The 19,565-nt window shown below is 47.6% G+C and overlaps 1 protein-coding gene across 4 annotated transcripts in view; it reads right to left on the bottom strand.

Moving 5' to 3' along the window:
* Positions 1 to 19,565, bottom strand: part of SCUBE3 (signal peptide, CUB domain and EGF like domain containing 3) — a 1,212,393-nt gene that overhangs the window by 265,544 nt on the left and 927,284 nt on the right. For all 4 annotated transcript variants that reach the window (XM_078644301.1, XM_078644304.1, XM_078644302.1 and 1 more), the window contains 3 exons: positions 4,665 to 4,787; positions 4,307 to 4,423; positions 3,009 to 3,101 (listed from right to left, as the gene is read on the bottom strand). In XM_078644301.1, the coding sequence (XP_078500427.1) occupies positions 3,009 to 3,101; positions 4,307 to 4,423; positions 4,665 to 4,787 (333 nt within the window). The remainder of the gene's footprint in view (positions 1 to 3,008; positions 3,102 to 4,306; positions 4,424 to 4,664; positions 4,788 to 19,565) is intronic.

Genomic DNA, 19,565 nt, shown 5'->3' with positions numbered 1-19,565 from the left:
TTTAAATTGTTGATGGGTGGAGATTTGCGCATGTTTAAAACAATGGGCATGCTAACAAGCTGTATGCCTTGAACAATGTTGCCCACACTCGCGTCCATCAGGTTTTTTTAGTCACCTTCTGACCCCCTCCGAAAGGGACTCTGCAGCGATACTCAACTTTTCACTCCAGAGAGGCCCAGGCAGTTCTGTGTTGTACTGAAGCTGAGCTGCTGTGCTGGCGCTTTTGAATCAGCTCAGCCCTGGCTTCAATTCGGTTTGAGAGGCGCTTTAACCCATTGCATGCCGTGCAGAAAGACCTGCCAAGGACGGAGCTCATGAGCGCAGCACCAACCCCATCAAAACCGGGCCGTTATGAGTACCGGTACTCTCCTTTTCCGAGGAAAGGTCCCGGTACTCAAGGGGAGAAAATATACCAGTGAGTACCGGCCCATTTAAAGCACTGTCTCAAATCCAATTCAAGTTAATGAATGACTAAGTTTCATTACCAACCTGCCTTCCACAACCAATTTGTTTAGCATAAAGAACATTACATTCTCTTGATGTTAAAATATGCTCAAATTCTGTTTGAATGGATCCAAAGAGTTTTGGCCATCAGACCATTCATTGTGGCCTTTGGTAGACTAACAGAGACAAGGCCATATCGAAGCATGATCTCTCAAGGTGGTTTGTTTTCTGCATTACTCAGTCAGTCAGTCAAGATTTCTTTATTTCGGCCATTAAGACCATACAAGCACAGATTTAAAAAATCTGCATTATTGTTGAGTGCAGTCAGGTGCTGGTATAGCAGGTCTGTTCGCAGCAGTATCTCTGAACATGGCGGATGAAATGTAACTTGTCTATGGTGCAGAAGGCAGTACTTTGAATCCTGTTTTCTTAAGCTGATCTACTACTGGTATTACTATTTTCTCTGATACTATTTGCTTTGTCTGAATTCAAGCATGTAAATCTATTAAAGATCCAATGATGGAGAAGAAAAAAATTTACTTATCCGCAACTCCATTTGTTCAGCATTGGTACCTTTCATTCATTCACGGATGTCCCACCCTACATCCCTTTCCAGAGTTTATTAAATAATTAATGTATCACAAAATTTGGCAACCTGACAGAGCATCTGAGGGAAGTGGATTCTATGTCACTCCACTTCCCTGGACTCTCTTCAGCTCTCCTAATGAGCTGGACAGAGTACATGCAGTCTGTGGATGCTTTTCATGTTATTTAAGCGTATGTATGCACTTGACTTTAAATACATAGGTTCCCAGCCTACGAAGGGGAAATTGATGTATGTCATTCTATGAAAGATAATTGGAGAATTGTAGTTACAGGTACAGAACTTTTTCTTCTTATGGGCTAGCAGCATATGTTGCGTCCTTTTGTCCTTGGAACACTAAGCAGTAGTACCGAGGGTCAGCATGCGTTCTCACACATTTTCATGATTCCCTTGTGTAATTTGAGAGTGGGGGTGCTCAGTGCTTTAAATGGAAAAAAATAAGTGCAGGTACTCACCTGAGATGTGGATTAGGGGGCGGAGCTACATGGGCGGGGGTACGGGCAGTGCTAAGGGACGGGGTCAGAGGCACACATTTAATTTGTTTGAGGTGTAATTGGTCTGCAGATATGCACACTGCAGACAACGCACCTACAAGAAGAACATACACAGGGACATAGAAGCACTTGCGCACGCAGACAGGGTATTTAGTTCATGTGTTTTTGGATCACACATTCTGATGTCCACATTACAACAGCTTGATTCCCCGACCCTTCCCCCTCCCGCCATCTCCCACCCCCATAGCTGTGAGTGTGCAACAGCGTCATCATCACCACCTTTCTCCTCGATCTGGCTCGAATCTAGTGCTGCCTTACTCTGCTATGCCAGCAGGAAACCTACTCTTAGTTTTGAGTCAGGAGATGTGCCTCTTAGCAGGCATTCTCGCACACCTACAGTGCAATTGTCTCCACGCCCTGCCTACTCTGATTGAATACATATGGGCGTTGCTCAATTAGCAGATTGTAAAAGATTAGCACTCTTGCTTCACGAAAACGGACCGACTCCTCAGCTGTGACACGCTTCTTTCTTTTCAAACCAAATTGCACGGAGTTGGCTTGCTGCCCCATGAGTACCGGTACTCTCTTTCCGAGACAAAAAAAAGTACCGGTACTCAAAGGCAGAAAATTTAGAAGTGCTGGTACTCAGTACCGGTGAGTACCGGCCAATTTAAAGCACTGGGGGTGCTTCAGAAGGAACCTCGGCTCCGGGGATGGAGGGCACTCGGGGTTTAACTGCATCAGTGCTCCTGACGAGCTCAGCTCGTCATGAGGCACGGTGCTCGTGTGCTCATGACGAGCTGAGCTCGTCATAACGGCTCCAACGCTCGCACGCGGGGCTAATTCCCCCACTGTGCTGAGCGTTCCACACAAACGGGTGTGGCCGTGACGAGCTCAGCTCGTCATGAGCACACGAGCACTGTGCTGCGTGACGAGCTGAGCTCGTCACGAGCATCGGGGCGCTGTGCGCGCCCCCCAGCACAGCGGAGGACTTACCCCCGCTGCGCAGGGGTTAAAAGGCAGTTGATCAAATAAATGGATCAAAACGGCTTGACCATATCCGTACTCATCCAGCCTCCACAACCAGAAATCACCGTTGTGACAGATGCACAGAGCCCTCTGGACACACACCAGTCTGCTTAAAGCTAAGAGAAATTGTCAGAGAGGGGTTCAAAATATTCACATAGAAATCTTTGATTACTGAGGAATGGCGATATGGGTTCAGTCGCAAGTTAAGTGCCTGGGAGGAGTGGCAGAAACGAGTAATATAAAAACAAACGTAGATGTCACTTGTAAGAAAAAAAGAGAAAAGCGATCTGAGATAGGTACCAATGTACAACAAATGTATGTGCAAGCAAAACGGAACATGCTCCTACAGCAAAAGGAAACACATCTTACACCTGCACCAATACGGGAGTCTGTTCACACCCCTGGAGGAGTGAGAGAGGGCAGGAAACAGAACTTACCAATGCAGTGATGAGTATTGCTGCTGTTCTTTTGTGAGGTTCCTTGCCTCATTATTGGTGTTCCGCAGCTCACAGAGTAGCTGTTTTCTGATTCTGCAAAAAGTATTTTAAACATCAGCTTCACCTCCATCAGTAAGCAGAGTGGTCTGGTCGCACTAGAATGTAAATGCCAAAGGACTCAAACTACATAAAGCTTCTGAAATTAGGTCTGAAGGTTGAGCCAAGTACTAAAGGGTGGCAGCTGGCGACTGTGACACATTGAGAGCTGAAGGAAGTATGTTGAGTGAAAATGGGGACAGCTGGTATTAGAAACTAGGAGAGAAGGTAGGTTGAAGGCTGTGCAGGAGGATGAGGTTGAGAGTGAGACTTGTACTTTAACGTTGACAGAGATCGTTAAACATAACAAGGTGGTTTGTCTGAAGATGGCCATGAAATATTTTGAATGAGAGAGGGTGTCAAATGGGAAATGAGATTCTTTGGGGTGTGTATTTTAGATATTGAGGGCAAGAGCACAAACCAGAAGAAATGGCAGGAGGATTTGAGTAAAAAGACCAAAGGACTGCGAGTAAGAGTAGGGAACTGATAGAAATTAATTGGGGACTTCTAAAAACAAGAAGAAGCAACTGAGCTAATAATGGAGAATAAGAAGTAGACAGAGAGGCAGTTGAAGGCTCAGACAAGTTAGGTGCATTGTGGTGAAGAAAGAAAGAACGAAAGAAAGAAGGAAAGAAAGAAAGAAAGAAAGGTTTCATGGCAAGGATACTGGGGAATGAACGACTAAGGGTGTTAAAGACTGATAATCAGAATGGAGCAAGAGGTGAAGAACAGTTAGAATTGAAGTGGAACACAGGGCTGGCAGGAGTCAAAGACAGTGAGAGACCTTTGGAAACACAAAAAACGCTAGTGCTAGTATGTGCATCGCATTGAGATTTACATACTGAGAGACAGTGAGAGTGACAAGACAAGAGACAGTGGGAGATTAAGTAAAAGAGTGACCGAAGGAGAACGATACATAGTTCAACCTACACAGTGCCAGATAGAAATAACTGGGGAATGGGGCAGAGTGGCATGGTGAGAAGCAGAGAAGGAATAATAAAGGCTTAAGAACAGTGTGAGCTGAAATGTGCGAAATATTGAGAGTCGGACGGCACAAGACAGTGAGTGCTAGATAATGAGAGATTATGAGAGCTGCCTGGCGAGAAATAATCAGATCTCTAGGTGAGAGACTGTGAAATCTGGAAAATGAAATAAGACACCCCACAAACCAGCAGTGTGTTGTCACACTAAACTTCTGTTACCTGGCTGGAATCGAGCTTTGGAGGTGCATGTCAGGGAGCAGCTGTCCTTCTTCCCATTCTTGTTGCAAGTCAGGGTAGCCCGATGGGACCTGGCATTCGAAAGGCACTTCACAAGCTCTGAAATAGGGTGCAAAAGAGAAACACTAACACAACAAGCACAACTGAAATTGAATACACCTCTCCAGGTTTCTCCTAAGGCGAAGAAGAGAGACTTCGGTGACTGGTTGGTGAAGCTGAACAGCTCTAGGGGGAACGGAACGGAACGGTAAATAAGAGGTTTGGACTATGTTCCAAGCAGTTTATTTTGACGATATTTTAAGAATTCTCACAAGGAGCAGATTGGTACAGTCTTACCCACCGATGCAGTCCTTCTGATTCCAATGGAGCCTGAAGCCGGGTGGACAGGTACACTCATAGCTCCCGGGGGAGTTCAAGCAACCAAACTTGCATCCTCCTCGGTTCATGCTGCACTCATCCACATCTGCAGTACAGAAGGAGAGGCTAGTGTTACGATATCAAACAGCAGAGGCTGACTTTAGGGATGGAAAATGAGAGATCAACTGTAGGACACAGTACAATAGGAAAGCCCAAATCTGTAGAACTGTACAAGAGGCCAATCTTAAAGACTGGTAAAATAAGGGTCAGCCTTAACAGATGCTACCAAGTGATAAAACATCTTTAGGGAAAAGGCCCACTTTATGGAATGGCACAGGAAGACAAGCCACCTTTAGAGAATGGAAAAGGAGGAACCAATTTTCAGGAACACTGTTAAAGAGGCCATCTGGGAGGGAAAGTACAGAGGGAGAAGTCAGCTTTAAAAAGGGTGCAGGAAAGGTTACATTTAAGGAATTTAATAGAAAGGGGCTCTGGAATGAAAAATACATATGGTCAGCTGGTCGTCTTGTGAAATTTTATGAGATGTTACAGATTCTGGTAAGTGGTGCTGGAACAATCTTCAGAGTGGGCGCTGTCATCAATGATACATTACTGAAGTCTTAGAGATTGTGAAAAATTCAAGGGTCACACGAAAGACAATTGCCATGTCAGGAGAGTGGTAAGGATGTAGGATAAAGCTGGTGCTATACCTTGGAGCACACTGTCACCCATATATTGCTGAAGCATGGTGTGGTAGCACAGAGTCATTTACAGACAGTATATTTTCCATTGAAATGGCTACTACATTTGCAAAGACATGCAGTTTTACTAATAAAACTATATAGCACACAAAAAAATAATACATGGAAATCAGGTTTTAACGCATATTTATAATTTACGCATCACCAAGTAAAGTGCCTTCATTTGTTTTGATCATATTACAACGTATGTTTCCATTATACTTCATCCTTCTAAAAAAGCGTTTCACATTTGTGCTTTTCTAACTGCTGATATAGTTTGAATCATTTGTACAGTTCAGTTACAGGTATTTAAATATTGTTGTGTTGTAAAGAATTTAGATCCTACAGCCTTTCCTTTCACACTATCTGTACCCCAGCAAAATTGTCACATGGTTCAGATTTACAAAATGCTCTCACTTTGCAGTCAGAGAAAGAAAAGTAAACCAATTTCCATATTAAAGAATAAGCATCAATTTGAAAGAAGACATAACCTGGCATCTGATTGTATTTGAACGCACAGCAGATGTGACAAGATGAAAACAAAATGTAAAACTTCTTTATTGATACTTTTTTAACTCCAGCATGGCTGATTTGGGGGGTTGCAGCACCCCTACACATTTGCTTCCAGCGCCCATGCTTCCGGCTGTGTGCAATGATGGAGTAGGAAAATGCTGCACTTGTGAAATGGTGGAGGGCAAAATGCAAGCTTTAAGCACTAGTGCAGAAAGTGATGGCATGGTGGAGAAATAAGGCTAGCCTTACTGAAAAAGTATCTCAGCAGTCAGGCAAAAGTCTCATGAGAAGCAAATTGGATACCTGTTGGAGTAGTCAGGAATAGTTTGCGGATAAGCACTGGGTTCTCAGAAGCTACAACAGCTGCTGTCTTGTTAATTTAAGTTTTTGTGGTTATAGTGCACAGCCCATACATATCAGGTTCAGTGTGAGCAGTCTTCCCAATGCCTCACCTAGCACTGCCTCTCTTAATACCAGGTTCCACGAATAACATCCTCTTCCTCCTTCTGTGATACTTGTTCTTTTGGTGACAGATCTCTAATCCAATTCCAATCCCAATCTCTCTGAAGAAGGTTGTTTATGAGAAGCAAGAAGACAGTAGTTGATCCCATTACATCTCAAGCACAGGATCCATCAACTAGATGGCCCCTCTTAGAATTACTGATCACTCTTCAGACAATGGTGTAATCTGTGTGTCCAATCAACTGGCTTCTTAATGTGAACACCTCTAAGGGATAAATTACTCCTGCTCCGAAGGTAGCTCGTTGTGTTTGCTGTTGAGGTCTCGTGCTATGTTTTAGAATTTAGCTTTACATTTTTTTATTGTTCAAATTAAAAATGCAAAAGAGGAAGACAACAATCACAGTCCAAATGTTGATAATGCGCTGTCAAACACACTACTTTCTTATGGCATAGCACATGTTTAAGAAAATATTATATAAACACTGCTTCCTGTAAAATCCTTCCAATGTGCGTGTGGGGCTGCGGGGAGGGTATAAGCAGAGGTAAACAAACAACTCAAACACAGCTCAGCCGAGGATACAACTGAAAAGTTGAAATAAATGGCTCCAGATGCTTTATTAAAAAAAACAAAGTTCCCTCTAAGGTCTTCTAGGCTGCAGATGCCGACTGAAGCACAAAGCAAAGGGAAAGGAGTACCAGCCCTACATCAGTTTAGTCCAGCAGCCCCCCTCACTCCACACCATCACTGGACTTCATCACAGAGCTCAAGGATTCAAGGGCAACATTGGTTGTGGTGGTGTACTGAGGGCTTCCCTGTCACGGGTGGAAGTTTGACTTACTGGGAGCCTTCAGTTCTGCGTGGGCCTCTTGGCGGTGACTGGCTGGCCTGGGTGCGGTTTTCGGCACGCTCCTCTTAATACCTGAGCATCTGAGACTGCGGTGATTTTGGCGATGTCGGAGTACGAAGATCCGAAGGTGCTGGAGGCCCTCCGCCTCTTAGAAGAGGCGGGCTGCACGGACCTGCTGTGGCCCGGTGTGAAGGTTAGGCCGCGGCGGCTGTGCTGGCGGTGGAGCCGCTATGCGTTCGGTGGCGTTTGGGGGCAGGGGCGGGGCCACGGAGAAGGGGAGAGTGCTCAGCATGGGCGCAAGTTTGCTGAGGTGGCGCGCAGGGGGCGGAGGCGGGGGGAGGTGGGGCACGGCCCCGCGGCCACAGATTACGTTCGTGGAAGGGGCTGGGGGGCTCCCAACACAGTCACAGCAGCTGGTGTGGTGGCGCGGGAGGGGAGGGGGGTGCTCGGCAGGGTGCAGGGCCCAACAGGGGATGCTCATGTATGAGAGAGTGAACAGGTTGGGGGGAGGCCCCTGGACAGGATGACATTGGGGCGTGCCCCCCCTCTTAATTGATAGCTTGGACCGGGGGGGGAGGACGGAAGGGTGCGGCGGGGGTGAGCGCTTGGGGTGCCGCTAAGGGGTTTGGGAGTGTGGCGGGGGGTAATCAGGCCGATGTTCCCTGGAGGGGGCGGATGACAGCAATTGCAGTTCCTGGCGCCGGGGGTCCGGGTGTGAGGAATTGAGGGGTGAGGGGGTGGGGGCCGACCTGGACTGGTGGACCTTGGGGTGTGGGCCGGCTTCCACAGCGGGATCGGGGCGCATGGAGGGTGGGGGGGTTGGGGTGGACGGGGGCCCGAGAAGGGGAGATCGGTGGGGCACAGGGGGATCAGAGGGGTGGGGGGTCGGTGCGGAATTGGAAGCTTTGGTTTGGAGTACGGAGAGGAGGCGGGGGCAGTTGGGGGGAAAGAGGGTGGGGTTGGCGGGGCCCTGGTTGGGAGCGGGGGAGGTGCCGGGACACCCCGGCACGTCGAGGGGGGCATTCAGCGGGATGGGGGAGGGGGACAGGGGGGGTGTGGGGGGAAGCAGGGGTTCTACAGGGCCATTGAGTCATATTAACCCCGGCATGCTGGATTCCACCTATTTCTCCCCACAGGAACAGCTTGTGAGGTGCTCGGGAAAGCAGCATGCGGCTCCAAACCGCCGAGAGGATGGGCCGGCTCTGCTTTATGCGGGCGGTCACGCTCCCACGAGGGACCGGGCGATAGAGCCCATGAGAGGCGGGGCGGTAGGTCCCCGCCAGCGCCACCCCGAAGGGTCGAAACGGCCACCGGGGGACGGGGCGGAGGTCCGTCAGTTCTGATCTGGACCCCGTGATGGAACCGGAGGAGAGGAGAAGGGAGAGTGTGGACTTGGGTGAATTGTTTCGCAACTGCAGGGAGAAGGCTGGGCTTAGTCGGCTGGAGCCCATGGAGGGCAGCCGTTGGCGTGATGTGGATATGAAGGGCTTCAGCTGGATTATGATGAGGACAGCACGGAGGACGGAGAGATTCGGGAGGGGCGGGGGGAACGGGGGGGACAGAGTAATGTTGTTCCTAGTGTGTTGCAGTCCCCGCGGAGGAGCAGATTGGAGAGAGTGGCAGCCCCCCTGCTCAACTGGTTAGGCGGCGGGATCCGGTGCGGACGCCAACCTTGACGCCAGGTAAGGAAGGTGGCGGAGCAGGGAGCGGGTCGGGTGGGGCCTACCAGGGTATGGGGTCCGTGGGCACTGATACTAAAGGAGGGGAGGAAGGAGTGCGACTTAATAAAGGGACGTACGTGAAGGACATGGGGGTGGGCCCGGACACGGAGGGCGTCGGTGGGGCGGGGGCCGTTAAGCCGGATGGGGATGCCAAGGGGGGTGACGGTGGGAAGGAGAGCCACGACTTACCGGTGCGTACGCTCCCATATATGGGCATCACGAAGCCCCTGGGGGAACACCTGTCCTTGGCCACCAAGGAGAAGATTTGGAAAAGGGATTATGTAGATATTTTGAAGCTCCTACATCGTGAGCTGACGGCGAAGGAAGGATCGAAAGAGGAGGAGCAGGAATAGGTGAAGAGGCCGGAGGTGCCTTTGACCGTGGAAAATTGGTCGGCGGGGTTTTTGATATTCGCCAGCGTGCACTGTGAGAAGTGCCCAGAGCGGGCGGTCACGCTTTTCAAATACACGGACGTGATCCAGAGAGCGCAGGTCACTTATGGGGGGATACGCGTGGACGCACTATGACGAGGAGTTTCGGGCACGATTGGCGCGGGACGCGGACGCAAAGTGGGGTGAGATTGAAGCGGACCTGTACCACCAGACGATGGGGGGAGAGAGGTTTGGTAGGACCATTTACACGGCCATCGGCTTGCCGCTGGCGCCGCGTTCCTTTCAGGCTCGCCGCACCCGTGGGGGGGTGAGACAAGGTGGGGCTGTCACAAACGCCGCAATTGGAGCTTGTTGGGACTACAACAAGGGCGCTTGTGGCAGACAGTATTGCCGCTTTCGGCATGAGTGCTCCAAGTGGGGGAAGCGCCACCCGGTGGTACACTGTTGGGGGGTTGGAGGCGGTCCGCAGTGACAGCAGCCTGCGACAGCAGGGACACAGACTGGGGGCAGGGGAGGAAAAGGGGGGGTCAGGGGTGCTGCGAAAAGGCTCTTACACCGGTTAGGCGGGAGCGGCTGGAGACCCTCCTAGCATCTTATCCACGGACTTAAGATGCAGGTGTTTTGCGACGGGGGTTCCGGGAGGGTTTCCGTTTGGGGTATGAGGGTCCTTGGATTAATCAGTGGGTGGAGAATTTGCGTGGTGCCGAAGAAGGAGCCGGGCAATTTCGCCTGATTCAGCATCTGTCGTGGCCGGAAGGGAGGTCGGTAAACGATTACATATCGATGGAGCTGACCTCTGTGTCATACTCGTCCGTGGATGTGGCGCGGCGGCTGGTGGCGTTGGTGGGTATGGGAGCCCTCATGACAAAAGGCGACATTAAGTCGGCATTCAGGCTTCTGCCGGTGCATCCAGAAGATCACCAGTTGTTGGGGATCCAGTTTGACGGGGACATATTTGTGGATAAGGCGCTGCCCATGGGGTGTTCGATCTTGTGCGCTTTGTTTGAGCGCTTCAGTACCTTTTTGCAGTGGGCTTTTTCCTGGCACACTGGTAAGGTGACGGTGACACACTACATGGATGACTTCTTCTTGGTGGGACGGCCTGGTTCGGTGGACTGCCAACAGCAGCTGGACGGTTTTACGGAACTCATGGGTTACCCGGGTGTGCCCTTGGCGCCAGAGAAGAAGCAGGGTTCCAGTACAGTGCTGTCATTTCTGGGCATAGAGCTCGACGCCGTGGTCATGGAAGCACGCCTGCCGGAGGACAAGAAGGTGCTTATGGTGGCATTGGTGGATGGCAGGGGAGGTGGTGTGCGGAGGAATGGCCCCACATTGGCAAGGCGGGGACGGACCATTGCTTTCTTGGAGCTCTTCCCGCTTGTGGTGGCAGTGTCAGTGGGGGGCAGGAGTGGCACACAAGCGGGTGATTTTTAAGGTAGACAACATGGCAGTAGTACAGGTCATTAACAGACCATCCGCCAGGGACCCGCAGGTGCTCAAGTTGATGAGGGTGTTTATTATGAGGTGTTTGGAGCATGATATTTTGTTTCAGGCTCGGCATGTTCCCGGGGGGACAATGACATTGCAGATGCTTTGTCTCGTTCACAGTGGCAGAGGTTTCATGGGCTAGCCACGGAGGTGGACGAACACAAGACGCCGGTGCCGCTGGGCCTGTGGCACGTGGGAGAAACCGGGTCGTACAGCTGGTAAGAGCGTCGGTGGCGGTTTCAACCTGGAGAGCCTACGAACAGGCATGGTGGGAATTTCTGGACGGTGGGGTGGTGCGGCAGGACGATCGTTGGCGGCGGTGCGAGCAGGTGGTGAAGTTTATGCTGCGAATGATGGACAAAGGAAGGTCAAAGGTGACGATTGCTGGTAAAGTGGCGGCTGTCGCCTTCATGGGGAAGTTGTGGTGGGGATATGCACCTTCTGCGGGGGAACTGGGAGCGCGTTTGTTGGAAGGTTGGGCGTGGGAGAAGGTTGCCAGAGTGTGTTGCCGCCGGCCCCTCACTGTGTGTCTACTTGGCACTTTGATTCAGCTTTTGCCATCCATCTGCCGCAATCGGGAGGAGACTGGGCTGTTTTCCACGCTCATGTCGTGGATGTATTTTGGGGCGTTTTGAGTTTCGTAGTTGGGGAGGAGCAGGGGGGGGCCTGGGATCCGGTGGGGGGACGTGGAACTGAGGACCCGGGAAGTGGCGATGAGATTGCGACGTTCTAAGACCAACCAACGGGAGGCGGGGGCGTGGGTTGTGCTGGGTCTGGTGGAGTCAAGTGCGGTGTGCCCGGCGGTTTGGGGTAGGTTGTTGGCGTCTGCGCGGCAGGCAGGGTCAGGTGAAGTTTTCTGTCGGGGTGACCATAACAGGGTGACGGCGCCATGGGTGAGGACCCGAGGGTTATTGGGACACACTCGTTCCACAATGGGGCGGCGACGGATGCAGCACGACAAGGTTGAGGGCGGGAGGAACTCATGCGGCTGTCCTGTCCATCCTCATTGTGGGTCAATCCTTCGCGAAACAGGCGGAACATGCAGAATGGGAAAAGGAATGGAGTTTGAATCTCGGATTGAACCCAGGGTTGTTTGTTTGTCATTGGCAGGGAAAAGGGGGTTTGCGGTGGCATGAGCTGTTGCCAGCGTTAAGTAAGGTGGTCAGAAGGGGAGTGTGTCCGGATGTGCTGATTATACACCTAGGGGAGAGTGATTTAGTACAGTACAAGGGTCTGGCTTTAGTCAAGCAAATGAAGAGGGATTTGTTGGAGGTGCGGCGCCAGTGGTCAGGCTGCCATGTTATATGGTCAGAATTGGTACCGAGGCGGATATGGAGAGGAGCGGAATGGCCGGCGGCCAGAGATAGGGCGCGCAGGAAGGTTAACAGGGAGATGAAGTGTTTTTGCAAGAAGGAAGGTCTGGGTAGGATGGAACATCCGGATTTATGCTATGGGGCAGTGTACTTTTTTCGGGAAGACGGAGTGCATCTATCTCGGTATTGGATGGAGTTGTACATTATGCAATTGAAGGAGGCACTAGATAGGGCCATAGAAGTATGCCAATACCCTAAGAGACAGGTTGCCTAAGGGGGGGGGGGGGGGTCGAAAGCCGTTAGGATGACTTTCGAGTGGCGGATTTTCCTAAAAGTGCAGGGGAGAGTTATGAGGTCTGGGTTTACAGTTGGGTAGATATAAAAATGTATAAAGTTAGGTAGGTAGGAAAGTTGGAAATTACAGGTTGGTGTTTATAATTGTTGCAGGGGGGGTCCAATTTTAGGGGTGGGGGAGTGGAGTATGTTAGGAAGTATATATTTAGTGAGGCTTAGTTTTGTTCGGCACAGACCAAGGGTATGTATTTGTAAGGTGCACCTGTTTCCAATAAAGCAGCGTTTTGCACACCAACAAGCTGGCCTGTGGTATGTCTGCCCCTCCCCACCCCAGTATGGGCACAATAGGGCTTTGGGAGGGGCGGCCGACCAGGCCTGGCCCTCCCGGGGGATTTTGGCCCGGGGGGGAGGGGCAGCCAGCACCTCAGTTGGGCTGGTTGGGCTTTGTGGGCTCCTTTTGGGCTGGTTGGGCTGGTCTTGGGCTATCTTTGGGCTAGTGGCATATTTAGCCAGACATTTTGGGAAACTACCCACCATTTTGGTGGTAGTGACCCAGCAGCCGGCTGTAAGTGTCCTGGGGGTTTATCTGTTTCCCGCCCACTCGCCCTTTGTTTCTTTTAATGGGGGAGTGGTTACTAGGTTGTAGAATTGTGTAGGATGGGGGTTTTTATGAGGTGGTCTTGTTGAAACCAGGTGCATCGGGGGTTCTATTGTATGGGCTAACAACAACAAAGATACTAAACAGATTAACAGGCGCACAACAGATAGTTACAGGGTATATTCGTTATCTATTTATCACATGTGGTGCTCCAAGGAAGGTGGGCGTGAATCCAACACCCACAATTAACTGCAAAGGCATGAATAAAGTTAAACTAATACCCTCCGAGCACTCAAATATCAGACCGGTATTACTAGTATCACAAGTCAATTGGCAAATGTCACTGTCCTTATTTAGATGTAAAGAAATCCAACTCTTCTCCGATTTAAGGTTCTTCTGTCTTTATTTCCATGTTCTTCAGAAGATACACCATGGGCACTTGTTACATCATCCAACACGTGTTTCGTCGTGTAGTATTACAACACCTTAACTTCCTCAGGGCTATAGATCCATGGTTCCCTCTTTCACATCGGGCTCTTCAGAATCTATTCGTATTTCTAAACCTTCATATTTCTGTTGGAGCTTGTCAATACTCTCCCAATCGTCAAACCATGTATTAACAAGTAGTAATCTCCAATATCACGGTAACTCCTCGTATCTATGAGGAATTGTCGATATTCTACCTTACGTCACCACATCTATTTTCAAATAATCCCCTTCATTATTATTGTGGCTGACAACAGATTGAAGAGTATCCCACTCCGCTATATTCCCTTGTTTTCTGTATCGGTAATCTTAGACCCCGTTTCCTCCTTACTCCCGGGCAGCAAATATCTTTACTACTCCGGTCGGCGTTCTGACTTGTGATACTAGTAATACCGGTCTGATATTTGAGTGCTTGGAGGGTATTGGTTTAAATTCTATTATATGGGGCTTTCATGGCTGGAACAGGTGCTGGTGTGTTTTTTCTGTAGTCCTTTGTGTTGGCGGTTTTTCCTAAAAGTGCATGGGTGAGTTATGAGGTCTGGGTTTACAGTTGGGTAGATATAAGAAGTTATATAGTTAGGTAGGTAGGAAAGTTGGAAATTGCAAGTTGGTGTTTATAATTGTTGCAGGGGGATCCAATTTTAGGGGTGGGGGAGTGAGGTATGTTAGGAAGTATATATTTAGTGAGGCTTAGTTTTGTTCGGCACAGGCCAAGGGTATGTATTTGTAAGGTGCACCTGTTTCCAATAAAGCGGCCTTTTGCACACCAGCAAGCTGGCCTGTGGTATGTCTGCCTCTCCCCATCCCAGTATGGGCCCAAATGCACCTTTCAGCCAGTATGGTAACTCTGTTGCTGCTTGCTCCAGGGAGGGTATGGTGGAAAGGCTCATGTAGACAAACACACTGCTGCCACTACTGACAGCAGATCTGACGTCATTCCGTCAAAGACCACTGTACTCAAAAAGTGCAGTTCCACTGATTTGAGGACCACACCAAGACCGGGGTTGATAATCTTATGACCTTGATTTTTGTTATTATTGTTTCATTTCCAAGATTCTCCACGTTATTTTTCAAGGTGGATGACAGTGGCCACTGGACAGTATTTAAGTTGTTAAGACTGTTGGCTTTGTCCATCACTTTTGTCTCTGTGTAGACTCGAGGTCCAATGTCTATTAATCCAGACATCTCACATCTTGCTCTGTTTTGGAGAGACGATTCACAAGAGGGTCCAGAATTCACTCAATCGATGGCTTCAATGCACTTCGCAGCACCTTGCATTTCATTCAGTGTTCGCATAATCAGAACTTCACATATGATAGTGTGACCTCACTCTCCACTAATAACTCATCATCTCTCCGCTAATGACTCATCAACATGATAGTGCGCAATTAACAGAGGTAATCTAATGGCTAAAGAATTCACGCTTGGCTTTTCCCATGTTCTGTTTTTGTTCAAACGTGCCATTGTGGCGTCAGGGTGAGGTTCACCCACTCATACCTAATCCCCTCCCCAAAGGTGCCAGATCGTTAACTTGTCACGAGGCAGTGAGTTGTACTTACCTGTACTGAGGAAATGCTTTGGTTCTAGTTGCATGCTGAAAAACACTATCTTCCCCCGAGGTCTTCGAGACATTCTCTTAGTGAGCCTCCAGTGACACACTATCAGGCCCCCGACATAGGGCAGACTGCAGGTTTGACTATCTTGGCTACTGCAAAAGTCGAAACTGTGCTTCAGTAAGCCTCATTGTCTCCCCAGTGACTACTGGGGCCCTGGATGAAGCACCGCACTGCTAAAACTCTGCACATCTTCCTCTTATGCCTGCTGCTCAATCTTCCATGGCTGAGAGACTAGAGCTGCCCCAGAGATCTGAGGCCTAGTGACAGTCTCACAACCCAACTGGCAATGTATATGCTGTTATTCTAGTTTGTGTACTTTTCCTAGAGCATTACTCTCCAATCTATAGCTTTCGACAGAAGACAGATTAGTTGAGGTCAGAGCCAAAAAAACTTGTCATCACTTGGTTCAAGAGCTGTTGAACATAGGGAATGCAGCGTCCCAGGAGCTAGTAGTGTGCCCATAGTTTCAAATAAAAACACTCTTGCAGCTTGCTCCGTTGCATTATTATATCAAAATATTTTGCAGTCCTATTCGTAAAGTTAGTAAATGGCAGATGGTGATCTGAAGGTCTCTCTCGAATGATCACTCCAAATTCCTGCCAATTGTTCTTATGGCCCATAGGTCACACTTGGGTGGCATGCTCCAATATTCATTATATGAGTAGTGATTAAGGAATCTTGTCGAAAGCTTCTCAAGTACATCTGTGGTTAGCAGGATGGGCAACAGGTGTCAACAGCACGGGTTATTTGTGAAAGGAGGGCAGTGTACTTTAAAATCATCGACTTGGACATTCAGGAGGAAAAGGCAAAAAAGTCTGAATTAGAATATGGTGTCACACGTGACCATGGCATTCTGTGAAAATCAGAAATGGAGTAAATGGTTATGTAAGGCAGCATTTCATGAGATCAATATCTGAGACCAATTCTATTGAAGATATTGATTGTTATTAGACAGGACTTTTTTTAATTTTTGAAAAGAGGGGTGGCATGTGAGCTCTGCGGATATATAAATCAACTAGAACAAGCTTGGGTATGGTGGGATTAGGAAGGAAATTCCTGCCCCATTACATAGTGGAGAAATAAAAGCAGCAATAAAACACTACTCATTGTAGTAAAACACTTGGACCCGGTGAGCCCTCAACTAAGGAAATCTGTGGCAAACAGTGCATCCCTTAACGTCACCGCTGATCCTGCTAAATCAATCGCGATGTGGGCCTGGCAGGTCCCCACAGTAGAATTGCAAAAGGCTGTGAAGTATTTAATTGCGTGAAATGAATGAACTCATATACTTTTGCTACACATCATAATAACAACACTTTTTTTTAATTCAGTAGGGAACACATATTAGTTCAGGCTGCAAGCAGAGTAGGTTTTGGAGATTATCTACTATAACCTACAAATCCTCTTTCTGTGGAGCTGCTGCCAAGGATTAGAAATTGCTGTTATGGGCTGAAGGTCAATGCCAATTAAGTTGAGACCTTGTGATTCTTCCAAACAAGGTAGGAATATTCAGTGCCACATTCAAGATGAAATATCTGGTTGTGGATGACCAAAATACTATTCAGTGGTATCCAAGGTAGAGCCCCCTCTCATATTACCCATCTAACTGTAAGAGAAAGCCTTGATGTTTAAAAACAATATTAACAATGATGTTGTTGGTGCTAAGGTGTCCAGCTCATATACGGTAAGATCAACATTGTTGACAAGACAGTGTAGGTAACGAGAAGACTTATCAAAAAGGTGGTTGGATGGCTGTTCTAGAGGTCTAGATTCAAATAAGGAGACCTGTTTCAAGGTGATTTGTATACAAACATAGAGCGTTTCAATGCTCTGTGCAACTCTAGTAATATTATTGCACTTTGTGAGACAAGTTAGAGATGTTTCCAACCCTCCTAAAAGGATCCATATACATGTTGTGAATTGTGGAGAGAGAACGAAAGAGAGAGAAAGCGAGAATGAGAGAGGTGTTAGATATGCACCCCATTGTGTTAACGAAAACACAAAGTGATCCACATTAAAACAAGCTATTGGAAATGTATAGGAGTTGATACTTCACATGCCCAATGACCTCTGAACTGACAAAATGAATATCCATGAATTATTCTATCCGGAATTATACATGCCAGATTTATTCACAGATACTACAACATACTATATAAAATCAATGAAATTCTCGACAGATACAGGTGGTGGGGTTCGACCATCTGACCTGAGAATTTGAACAAATGCCTGGATTGTGGCTTGAGGTAATACCACAAGAAAGTGGCCAGAGTCAAAATTAACTTGTCCACAATTATATGCTTGCTAGGCAATGTATATGCTTTTATTCTAGTTTGTGTGCTTTTCCTAGAGCACTACTCTCTAATCTATAGCTTTCTACAGAAGACAGATTAGTTGAGGTCAGAGCCATTGTGGGCTGCTTACTGAGACTCCTAAATACATTTGGAAATTCATAAATTAGGCTTTGCTGGTGGCTAGACATACGATAATTATGCTGTGGTTTTCTAAGATTACACCAAGACGTGAGGACTGGTTACAAGCTCTTGCTAAATCTACCCGGCATGAAGATATGTACATAAATATGACTGTGAGGCGGTTCAAATCTACAGACTTTTTAAATGAGCACATATACTTCCTGCTGAAGTGAGAAATAACAACAGGATCTTTTTACTTCTGGGAATGAAGCAGCATGGGTAGTGACAAGCTATTCTGTCTTAAGTGGCACACCAGAATTAACTTGTATCTGCTTCAACATGTCTTGGAAAAGACTTTTGAAAAGAAAACCTAAAGGTTAAAGAAAAAGAAACACCCCACCATCTGAATTTTCTTTAAAACGAATGTGGGCTACAGGCATATTTTTTACTTTTACTAGTATTTAATGAATACATGCTATTCAACCACTGAGTGCACAATGTTCAATATAAATCATGCCATAGATGGTCTAGAAGCAACCTCTTCTAATCCTTTCTCACAAAGAGATGTTTAAGTTAAAGAGAAGCATTTTCTGCAGGAGACAGTGGTGACTGAGTGTCATTTTACCAAAATCATCAAAACCGTGAAAGTAATGCCATGCAATTTGACACCCCTTCACACAATGACATCATAAGAGGAGAAATTATGTACATTTCCATAGCTCTTCTTTGAATTCATAAGTGAACTCACTACAACAGATAAGCAATCTCAAGGGATGAAAGATAGAATGCTCCTCAACTGCCTACTCAAGAAACAAGCATTTGCAATGCAATAGGTCTCGCATTACTAAAAGTTGGAGCTATTGGCGTTGCATTATTATTTGCAACTCCAACTTTTAGTAATGTAAGACCTATGGTATTGCAAATGCTTTTTTTGTGTGCCGTAAGCAGTGCTGTAAATGACCCGTTACTGTCTGGTAATGAGTACTGGCACTTTTTAATTTTGCAAGGGACAGTACCAGCACTTCTCAAGAGAAATGGAATACCTTTAATTGGAGAGTACCGACACTTCTCAGAAACAAGCAGGTACTCTGGGGCACAGTGCCTACACTTCTATCTTTCCATTTCAACCAGTGGCCGAAAGTAAGGCAAGGCTCTCAAACACTTCTTCAGATATTCGAGGACAAGAGATAGTATATTAATTCACCTTATTCTCTAATATTTGGGAGTGTTTGTTTTCACCCCTGCGAAGTTACAGGTGAAGTATAGAAATACGAGCCCTTATGTAGCCATAGCATAAAGGGTAAACTTACGTGAGAACAGCTGCAGTTTCTGCGGTGGCTGCTGTTGGTATAGCAGGGTGCACTTAAGACCCTATGTTCTTCTACTGTTAAGCTGCATTTTACGCAGGAGAGATGTATTTATCTCTCCAAAAGCCACATTTACCCCAATGCACAGTTTAAATGCTAGGGTCCTTTCACTGTTCTATTATCATTTTGAGCAATTTTATAAGGCTGGTGTATTCTTCTGCCGCTGGCAAGAAACAAGCAGACTTGCTGGGAGGCATGATAGACTCACCACAGCTTACGTCACGCAGACGGGACATGTAAACTCCTACGTATTTAAAGTTCATACGACTGCATGACTCTGGTTAATTAAAGAAGAGTATTGAAAAGCAGCACACGTACCACCAGCACCCACAGTAATCAAGACACTGATTTGCAAGGCTAATAATTCTCGCCGGTGGTAACCGCAAAAGTTTAATATGAAAAAAATAATAACGAGTGTGAGCTATTGGCATTGTGGGAAATTAATAGAAGAGGCGAAGAGATGAGAAAAACTGAAATGAAGACGACGGAAAGCCAAAGGAGGAAGAGGGAATGAAAGAGCAATAACTAGAGGAAGAGTACTAGGTATCCCACTGGAATCGGGAACGCTCTCGGCCCACAGGCTCGCAACATGGCACGACGCAGGGGTAACGCAAATTGGAGACCTCTTCATA

Source organism: Lissotriton helveticus, chromosome 5_1 (genome assembly GCF_964261635.1).
Source record: "Lissotriton helveticus chromosome 5_1, aLisHel1.1, whole genome shotgun sequence".
Taxonomy (NCBI): Eukaryota; Metazoa; Chordata; class Amphibia; order Caudata; family Salamandridae; genus Lissotriton; species Lissotriton helveticus.
This window is presented reverse-complemented; position numbering and strand designations above follow the sequence as displayed.